We start from the raw sequence: 10,163 nt of genomic DNA on the forward strand, positions 1-10,163 counted from the left end.
AAAAATTCGGCGTCATGCAGGCGGGTGTTGCCTGGGGCTGGCTAGCGGGGCCGTGGCGGGGCGGGGTGGGGGCTGGGCAGGGAAGGGGGGGGGGCAAGCGGAATGGAATGAAAGTAATTCCATTAAAAATATCACACGCTGCTGTACCGCTCGCAAGTGAAACGAAGATTCCACACCTGCTGCATTAGAGAGACTTACGAATAAGTGGCAGTTTCGCAGGAGTGTGAAACATAGTCTAATGGCGGAGACAAAAAGGCAACCATTAAACGTCACTAATGTAAGCCAGGTGAAATGACTGGAAATCGGTAACGTCTGCCGAATACGTAGCTAAGTAATTGGGCACACATGGCTGCAGCGCAAGATTAATTCGGCAGATCGTAGCTTGTCGTAGCTAGGCTAGCGTCGCGGCAATTTGTTTGTAGAGCTGGCGGAAACAGTGGGAATCGGTGTACTGGAGTATGTTCAGAGTAAGCGGCTGATAAAAAAAGTTAATTATCGGATCCGCTGGCCGTTTTAAAAACGGTACTCGTGCTGGATATTAAATACTTTGTTGCAAAATTTGTAGATGCGTAAAAGATTTTTAGTACGTGTTTACGGTACTTATAGATAAGCATGCTGTAGACGGATTATCTTTGCGCACAGCATTCTTGTGTTAGTCGGAGGCGTGGGGGGGTAAATAGGAAGGGAAGTTGGCCACGGCAATTTTTCTGAAAGCAAAACAGAGCACTTCTCTTCTAAAAATAGATAGAGCAGTGCGACCGCTCGGAACAAGGGGGGGGGTCGGCCATAATGCCATAGTTATGAAGTCCACAATAAAAAAAATATTATTAAGTGAAGAACGTTGTAAATGCGTGCGCACAAATACTCAGCATGACTTTCAGAAATTCACATTTCGCTGTTTTTGCCTATGGAGGATCCAACCTCCGCACCCTTGCTGTTACTGCACGCCGCAGCCCTCCCCCGCTCTGCTGTTTACTACGAGCCGCAACCGCCGCCTCCCCCTCAGCCCAACAGCCGCTTGACGTAAGATTGCTTGGAACCCTTAGATTGTGTGAACAAGCTTTATTGGGAGAATTCCTAAACAACCCTATTAAAAATAATATGCCCGGTATGCACATGTTCACTGCTTCATTACTCAGTCACATGTATATTTGCTACCCAGCATGGCTTCGCTCAAGCTGGCGTTTGTTGGTTACTAGTGGTCAAGAGCTATCAATCCAACGTAAAGCATAGGATCACGAGCATAAAAGCGTTTTATTAATGGTCTGTTGTAGTTATCTATCATCGTAATTCTTAAATTAATCTTTAATCATCTGTGCGTAATGAGGGCAGAAATGATATAGATGACTACAGACGTGTAACGTGGGCTTTCTGATCATATGTGCCTGTAATTTCTTCCCTGAACTATACATGATTACATGTGACGTCCCTAATTGGGATCCCCTGTCGTTCTCTCACTCTCCATTTAGCTTGACGCGTTTCATTCTCGTTCTCTCCTTTTCTGTCTCTGCTCTCACACATTTTCTGCCTCTCTCTCTCTCTCACTCTCTCTCTCTCTCGTCTTCTCACTACACACACTCTCTACTTCTCTCTCATCTCTCCTCGCTCTCGGAACTCTTCTCTCTCTCGCGCTTTGCTCGCTCTGTCATTTCTCTCTCCTCTCTTTTTGTCTGCTGTCTGTCCTGTCTGTACCCTCTCTCTCCTCTGTGTCGGCGCAGGTATGCTTGCTTTAGAGATGCGTCGAGCTGCATATTAGAAGGAAGGGGGCTGTCTAGTTAGAATGGTTAGCGACGCAGGAACCATCGGCCCTGAGGAGATATGCAATCGAGGAGTTCGAGTCTAATTCGTAATAGAGTGGGAAAGCTAGCTGTATACGAGGCAGCGGAATTTCCTTAGCATACCTTACACTACGCTTCACTTACACTAACTTACCCTACCAGGAACCTTTCCGGACGCTACCAGGAATTCTTACACTACCTACACTACCTACACTACCTTACACTAACCAAGGACCTTCGGACGCTACAGGAATTCCTTACACGAACCAGGACAATCGGAAAACAGCGCGGAGATGGATTCCCGAAAATTACCATTAACCGTCTGATAAGGCACAGAAAAATAAATGTATGCATGCGTGCGTGCGTGCCGTGCGGCGTGCGTATATGTGTGTGATTATTAAAGTGGACTGGTATAGGCATGCAGGTGGGGATTACTCAATGCACGAGCGCAAATACTATGTCAGGAAAACACGGCGAGGGCTTCTCTTCCAATTAAATGAAGCTGTAATAGTTTCGTCGCAAGACAACGTGCGTGTGTGTGTTGGTGGGGTTGGGTGCATGTGTGTGTGTGTGTGGGGGGGGGGTGTATGGGTGTGTGTGTGTGTGTGTGTGTTGTGTGTGTGTGTGATGGGTGTATGGTGTGTGTGTGCGCGTGCGTGCGTGCGTGCGTGGGCGTGCGTGTGTGCAGTGTGTGTGTGCGTGCGTGCGTGCGTGCGTTCGCGTGTGTGTGTGTGGGGTGGTGTGGGGTTTGTATGGGTGCTGTGTGTGTCGTGTTGTGTGCGTGTGTGTGCGTGCGTGTGTGCGCGTGTGTGCGTGCGTGCGTGCGTGTGGTGTGCGTACCGTGCGTGCGTGCGTGCGTGCGTGCGTGGCGTGCGTGTGTGCGTGTGTGTGTGCGTGCGTGCGTGCGTGGCGTTGCGTGCGTGCGTGCGTTGCGTGTGTGTGGTGTGTGTAGGGTGGGTGAGGGGTGTATGGTGTTGTGTGTGCGTGCGTGTGTGTGTACGTGGTGCGTGCGTGCGTACGTGCGTGCGTGTGGCGTGCGAGTGCGTGCGTGCGTGCGTGCGTGCGTGTGTGCGTGTAGTGTTGTGAGGGGGGGGGTGGGGGGTATGGGTGTGTGCTGGTGCGTGCGAGCGTGCGTGCCGTGCGTGCGTGCGTGCGTGTGTGCGTGTGGTGTGCGTGCGTGCGTGTGTGTGTGGCGTGCCGTGCGTGCGTTGCGGTGCGTGCGTGCGTGCCGTGCGTCGTTGCGTGTGTGTGTGTGTTGTGTGCGCGTGGCGTGTGTGTGTGTGTGTGTGTGCGTGGTGTGTGTGTGTGTTTGTGTGTGTGTGTGTGTGTGTGTGTGTGTGTGTGTGTGTGTGTATATATGTGTGTGGGTTGTGTGTGTGTGTGGTGTGTGTTTGTGTGTGTTGTGTGTGTGTGTGTGTGTGTGTGTGTGGTGCTGTGTGTGTGTGTGTGTGTGTGTGTGTGTGTGGTGTGTGTGTGTGTGTGTGTGTGTGTGTGTGTGTGTGTGTGGGTGTGTGTGTGGTGTGTGTGTATAATCTATATATATATATAAGCTCTTGCGTGAGGTGAGGGTCGAGTATATATAACGTAGGCCTAGCACCCAGCGCCGTGCGTGAAATCGTGCTGTATATAGGCACAAGGCCGATCAGTAGCGAACACAAGTTATGCATAATTAAATATGCAGCGCGTGCCAGCGTTGCGTGTAAAAAAACAACCCGAATATCTTTAGTAATATTCGGCACAAACAAAATTTAGATAGAGTAACACGCAAGGCGCGGAGTGTAGCGAATGTTAGTAAAAAACCTTTCCGATGAGCATTGTAATGTCTGTTGTTAGTAATTCGCGTCATTGCGGTGTTGAAATAATGGATTGAACTGCATGTAAAATGGCTTTTACAGCCCGCTGCAACGCTTTGGCGGGGAATTGCCTGAAGCGTAGAAAGTGGCAATGAAAATGCTTGCGCCTTGTAATACGATTTGAATAGCTTCACTAAGGCAGCGAACTGATATATACTGAGATGGCTATTAGTGGAAGCAATTAAGTGTTCATATCAATGCAGGGAATAAGGCCACCGTATAATAGTCACTCCAGTCATACGGCTACTGCGCTCAGGCAGCTAATGAGAGAGAGGCTGGCAGGTTTTATTACGTTTCCTCGCATCTGGCGTATCCTACCACACACATGTACACCCTTCCGGAGTGTAGCAGCCAATCCTAGCATGAATTAAACCGTCTTGTTCCAGGTGATTAAAATGGTCCAATTCCGCGTAGCAAAAACATATACCCGCCCGCCCCCCTCCCAGCAGGGGAACATGTGTATGTTGCGTCAGTTTGAAAAAGTATTGGGGAAACATTATTAAAGCGCCTGGCGTGGCGGGTGGCGGGAGGGGGGGGGTCAAAGATATTATAACCGCTAACTATGTATAACGAGAATTAACTTTTCACGGTGCTAATAGTGTATAGAGGAACAATGGAATGGGGTCATTCCCAGTTTCCCAGGTGACAAATATGTGCATAATTTTCTAAGTTTCCGGCATAATTTAAATCGTAAGTTCAATTTTTTTACTTTCTCGCGGCCGGTTGATTTCAATTGCCGAATCATTAAAGAAAACTGTCCTGGTATTTCTCGGTTAATTCCAACTAATTTACAATTAAGGGCGGTTGTAATTAATTGCGTGTGTATGTGTGTGTGTTGTGTGTAGTGCGTGTGCGTGTGCGTGTGCGTGTGCGTCGTGCTGTGTGCGTGTGGCGCTAGTGTGCGCGTGCGAGAGTGGTGTGGTGCTTGTGCGTGAAGTGGCGTGTGTGCGTGGCGTGCGTGCGTGCGTGCGTGCGTGTGTGTATTGTGTGGTGTTGTGTGTGGTGCGTGGCTGCGTGTGTGTGTGTGTGTGTGTGTTTGTGAGTGTTGTGTGTGCTTGTGCGTGCGTGTGTGCGTGTGTGTGTGTGCTGTGTGTGTTGTTGTGTGTGTGTGTGTGTGTGTGTATGTGTGTGAGTGTGTGGTGTTGCTTAGTGCGTGGCGTGTTGTGTGGTGTGTGCGTGCGTGTGTGTGTGTGTGTGTGTGTGTGTGTGTGTGTGTGTGTGTGGTTGTGTGTGTGTGTTGGGTGGGCGCGCGAATGTGTGCGTGGCGTGTGTGTGTTGTGTGGTGTGTGTGGTGTGTGTTGGTGTGTGTGTGCTGTGCTGTGTCGTGTGTGTGTGTGTCGTGTGTGTGGTGTCGTGTGGGTGTGTGTGCTGTGGTGTGTGGGTCGCGCGCTGTGTCGTGGCGGTGTGTTGTGTGTGTGTGTGTGTGTGTGTGTGTGTGTGTGTATTGTGTGTGTTTGTGTGTGTGTGTGTGTGTGTGTGTCGTGTGTGTGGTGTTGTGTGTACGTGGCTGTGGTGTGTGTGTTGTGTGTGTCGTGTTTTGTGTGTGTGTGTGTGTGTCGTGTGGTGTGTGTTCGCGCTCGCGCGTGGCTGTGTGCATGTGTGCGCGCGCGCGCGTGTGTGCGTCGCTGTGCGTGCGTGCGTGCGTGCGTGCGTGCGTTGCGTGCGTGTGTGTATGTGTGTGGTGTGTGTGTGTGCGTATGCCGTGTGTGTGTGTGTGATGTTGTGAGTGTGTGTGTGCTTGTGCGCTGCGTGTGTGTGTATGGTGTGTGTGTGTGTGGGGTGTGTGTGTGTGTGTGTGTGTGTGGTGGTTTGTGTGTGTGTGTGTGGTGTGTGAGTGTGTGTGTGGTGTGTGTGTGTGTGGTGTGTGTGTGTGTGTGTGTTGTGTGTGTGTGTGTGTGTGTGTGGTGTGTGTGTGGCATGTGATGTGTACATGGATGAGCAGCGAAGCCAGAATTATCGGTTGAGATCGGCTCTCGCGCATGCAGGCAATATCAATATATGACGCTCCTCGTGCATGCAGGCAATCCAGGCAATCACGTTATAAAGTGAAGCGATGGCGACAAGCACATAGAACTAACAGATGATTTATTAGCGAATAACTTGGAATGACTCAGATTTTCGGTAAAAAATGCCTTTTTCTTTGTCAGTTTGAATAACAGCGCGTTTCCTTTCTTTTATCGGGCTCGTGTTACGATTCACTCATTTCGTGTGAAATCTATAGCAAATTTATATCCGTCAGAATAAGGGTTAACGACGGTAACGCTAAATATTTTTAACACTTAGAACACAAAATAGAACATCTTTTCCGTCGCCGGACGGATCTAGCACTGTACCTCACAACTTGAAAAATAAAATTTGTAAAAATCGTAAATTTGTCTTCATTTGCTTGTCTCGCGTAGTTTTAAGACGTTCGCGAAAACCAATGTTTAATATAGTTAATATGTTTAATATAGCCCTAACCCTATCATAAACCTTTGACTAACAAGCAGGTTGTTCGATAACATTAAAAATGTTACGTTACATCAATAGATAAGCTTCGGTATAGAAGTTTCAGGAAATTTTTGAGTCTCAGACTATTTTTACACACGAATCGTTAAGAAGCGTTGACTCAATGTTTGCTCAACATGTAGGTGCAATTTACACAGTCAGCGATTCGAAAGACCGTCTGCATACTATAGCTTATAATCTTATTTCATATAAATCACACAGATTATGTATAATGCGGGCTGACTGACATTTTAAGCTCAATGTTCTGTCAGAGGCATTGAGAGTTGTTAAAGCAAGCATACAGAGAATTGCTCAAATTGTAAATATAATGTAATGTAATTGTGTCGCATAATTCAGAAAAACGATACTTTTCAAAGTTATTAAACATGGAACTTTCACATGTTTCGGTGTTCCGTGGCATGCATCAACTGCTTCCATGCCGCCATGCAGTACGGCATCCGAGCCAAGAAAACATTAACGCATATCTACTAAGATTACAGCTAAACAAATAATTCAACAGCAAAAAACAGCAAAAACACGTTTCCATCTAGGTTCTTACCTCACAACGTTTTTTAGGACTAATTCTTTCGCGCGCGTGCACTATAAATGCCATTAGCTTTACTAATAGACGGTATATTCATTATCATAATATCTGTCTAATCGCCACGTCCTTCAATTTCTACAGAAACACTATATATTATTATTAAATTCTAGACAGGTATCAATGGCGTCTTTGACAATTTACAGAATAAGATAGCTTCATTAGCCGAGTTACGCCATATAGGACATTTTAGATTTTCTATGATTTGCTGTTTTAGGGCGTTGGCTTATTGAATTTTTGTCATATAGCAGAGACATAATTGATCCCACAGAGCTATTGGCTGATACCCGATATCATGTTATACGTTCTACCGCTTGAATGTTTGCGTTTGCGTAAATCTGTATAATTCGTATAGGCCTACGGCTGTTGGGTATAGATTTATTTTCAAGGTATTTTTACTTTCATATAATTCTCCGTAAATGGTTGACCGATATTGGAACGCATTTATTATTTATTTTAGACATTGTCAGTATATATTATACTCAAAGATTTCAGTATGAGAATTGTGATGTTGGTGATGATGATGATGATGACGGTGATGATGATGGTGATGATGATGATGATGATGATGATGATGATGATGATGATGATGATGATGATGCCACAGCAACAACAATCATGATGTAGATGACGTTCAGTTGCACGAGCATCGTCAGGACTAATAAGAAAATTCAATTGATTGAAGGAAATTAATTAAAAATAGTTATCAGATTTCATGCTCAGATAATATGATGCCCGTATAGAATTGGAAATACGTCATACATAACTTGGAGTAATTGAAGCGTCATAAATATTTTAATCTATACAGAACTGTGACCTAGATTAGACGAGAGAGAAATTTTCCCAAGTACCACGCCCCGGGTAGCATACAGACAAGAAAGCAATAACCGAAAGTAGATCTTACTAGGAGGCGTAAGAAAGATCTACCGAACGCTACAGATCATAGTACCCGTGCGTGGCGCAACGTTACTGCGTTATTACTGCTACACGGATAGCACATAATTATATTATAACTACATGATGATGATTTTTCATTACATTATTTAGGTCCAAGCATGAACAAGTGCAATAAGCTAGCGACGCTGCGTAGTCGGAGCATCGACCATGACCTTGACCACGAGCGGGAGAAGCGGGCACGGGAAGTGCAGCTCTTGATTCTCGGTAACCGTTGCTTTACATCGCAATCATGATAGCTCGATAACATCGCTCCGTGCATGCAGTAATCACATATATAATGTAATATATAATAGCCAAAGTCCTGTAAATTCATATTAATTTCCTGTTATTCCGGTAAATTTAAAATAAGTATAAATATTTCCGTTCTAATGGGAGAATACAAAGAAGCAACCTGGAGATATGTTTCTGTTTAATTAAACAATTTATCCCACAAGGATTTTTTTATTTTTGTTTGACTTTTAAGCTACGTTGAACAATCATAATATATATAATATAAAGCTACTCCTTGAAATGTACTTCAAATCAAAATTGTACTTCTATTAACAACGAATGTCTGAATCGGTAAGTAATGAGTTACTTTGCAGAGCTGCGTGTACCTATATGGCTGACTCGTAACTGCCCGTAAAATCAATGCTCCGCGACGACTACAGGCGCGTATAACGACATTGACTGTATGTAACGTCGTGTTACAGGCCGCGGCAGGAATCAGGTAAGAGTACGTTCAACCAAACAGCTTAGGATGCCACATATGGCGACGGATAACCCGACAGACGAAAGGGCCAAGTACACGCCCACGTGTTTGACAACTATGTGTGAAGCTCTCCTCACCATCTCCGTCAACATGAAGACTTGTAACCACTCAGCTTCCAGTCAGGATGAGATGACAGGTAATATGTGTGTGTGGTAGAAGGTGTTCAGGAGGACTTCGCTGCTTATTCGCTCGCGCGTGTGACATAACTAACTAATGATGGGGTAAGCCTTAGCTTTGTCATTTTTCGGCGGATGCGTATTTTTTGTTCCAGGGCGCATCAAGAATTTCGACCCGCTAATTTAATGTCGTCATCCGGGCGATTGTATTTATACCTAATTATTTTATGAGTAGTAAGATAAATGAAAGTTTGGCGGAGTCTCTCAATCCGATTTGCCAAGTTCGACATCTTAGTCATCGAAGGCACGCGTTGTGTAGGTGTTCCACTTAGAGATTCTTTGAGAGAATCGAGGTCGACATTGCATAGCATGCGCAATGGCGGTACAGTGCTTCCAACCCGCTTTAACGGGCCTCCGCTGAAGGAAGCGCATCGCTTAATGAACGGGTGTCTCCTGGAACGGGGCTCGGGACGATAAAAACAATCCTTACGCACGTTGTTAAATGTTTTAGTATTTTCAATGGGTTTTACAACTCGTTCCCCATGAAGCTGTGAAGCACTGGTATCAGCATTCATGATCACGATGCCGAGCTCACAAAAACTGTCTAACACGCGTAGTATAGTTTGTCTTATAAGCTATCCGCGCTCATAATAAATTCCTGTCATTCAACTGATACGTATCGCCTATTATCGTCCGATGATGCGAATAATATCACACAGGCAGCAGCAACCGCAGCAACAATGCTAAGTTAATCACTTAGACACAGCAGCAACCTGCAGCAAAAACGATGCTAAGTTAATCACTAGACACACAGCAGCAACCTGCAGCAACGGTGGCTAAGTTAATCACTAGACTGGCCATTAAGCACTTCCGCTCATACAAAATTTTTTAATTCATTTCTGTTTTTCGTCTGTAGATAACTGTTTTGTTAGTAGAAAATATTATATAGGCCTATACATATATATATATATATAATATATAATGAATTCTAAGCAGAAGAAATCAAATAAGCAATTATAATCTGAGCAAATTATGAAGAAAATAATTTTTTTTTTTTTTTTTTTTATTTTTTTTTTTTTTTTTATTTTTTTTTTTATTTTTTTACAATAATGATAGACCTAGAGTTTATACCTATAAATAAGGGTTCACCAATATGCGTTACCTCGTTTCTATGAACAGCCAATGTCCGTGAATTTCTAAATGGTTTAGCCAGTGATCTGTTCATGCTATGTTGCAAATGAATATATATATATATAACAATTATAAATATATAATATAATTATTATAAGTATATATATAATTATATATATATATAACAATTATAATATAATGTTGTGGCCCAAGGTGGGTTTTATATTGCTCAGAGGTGGGGTGTTAAATTTAAGCGTTTTGACCGTGTGAACGTTATAGGCCTATACGTCTGCTTCGCATTCACTCCCGTTGATACGACCGTGGCGCGTTGTGCTGAGCACGTGAGCGGGATTCTGTAAAATCTCTCAACTGTCACGCGGGCAACAGCCACGCGGGGGGGCGGGCGCAGAATGGAGTAAAAGCGATCAGGATGTGTAAGTCAGGCTTATACTGAAGTAATTAGTTAGTTGAAGAGATAATATGCGACGG

General features: G+C 44.8%; 1 protein-coding gene across 1 annotated transcript in view; it reads left to right on the top strand.

Annotated features, from left to right (window-relative positions):
- Positions 1–10,163, top strand: part of LOC106811166 (guanine nucleotide-binding protein alpha-4 subunit-like) — a 59,997-nt gene that overhangs the window by 45,752 nt on the left and 4,082 nt on the right. The window contains exon 2 of the mRNA XM_014814710.1: positions 7,767–7,880. Within this exon, the coding sequence (XP_014670196.1) occupies positions 7,775–7,880 (106 nt within the window). The 5' untranslated portion in view covers positions 7,767–7,774. The remainder of the gene's footprint in view (positions 1–7,766; positions 7,881–10,163) is intronic.

Source organism: Priapulus caudatus, unplaced genomic scaffold, assembly GCF_000485595.1.
Source record: "Priapulus caudatus unplaced genomic scaffold, Priapulus_caudatus-5.0.1 Scaffold511, whole genome shotgun sequence".
Classification (NCBI taxonomy): domain Eukaryota; kingdom Metazoa; phylum Priapulida; class Priapulimorpha; order Priapulimorphida; family Priapulidae; genus Priapulus; species Priapulus caudatus.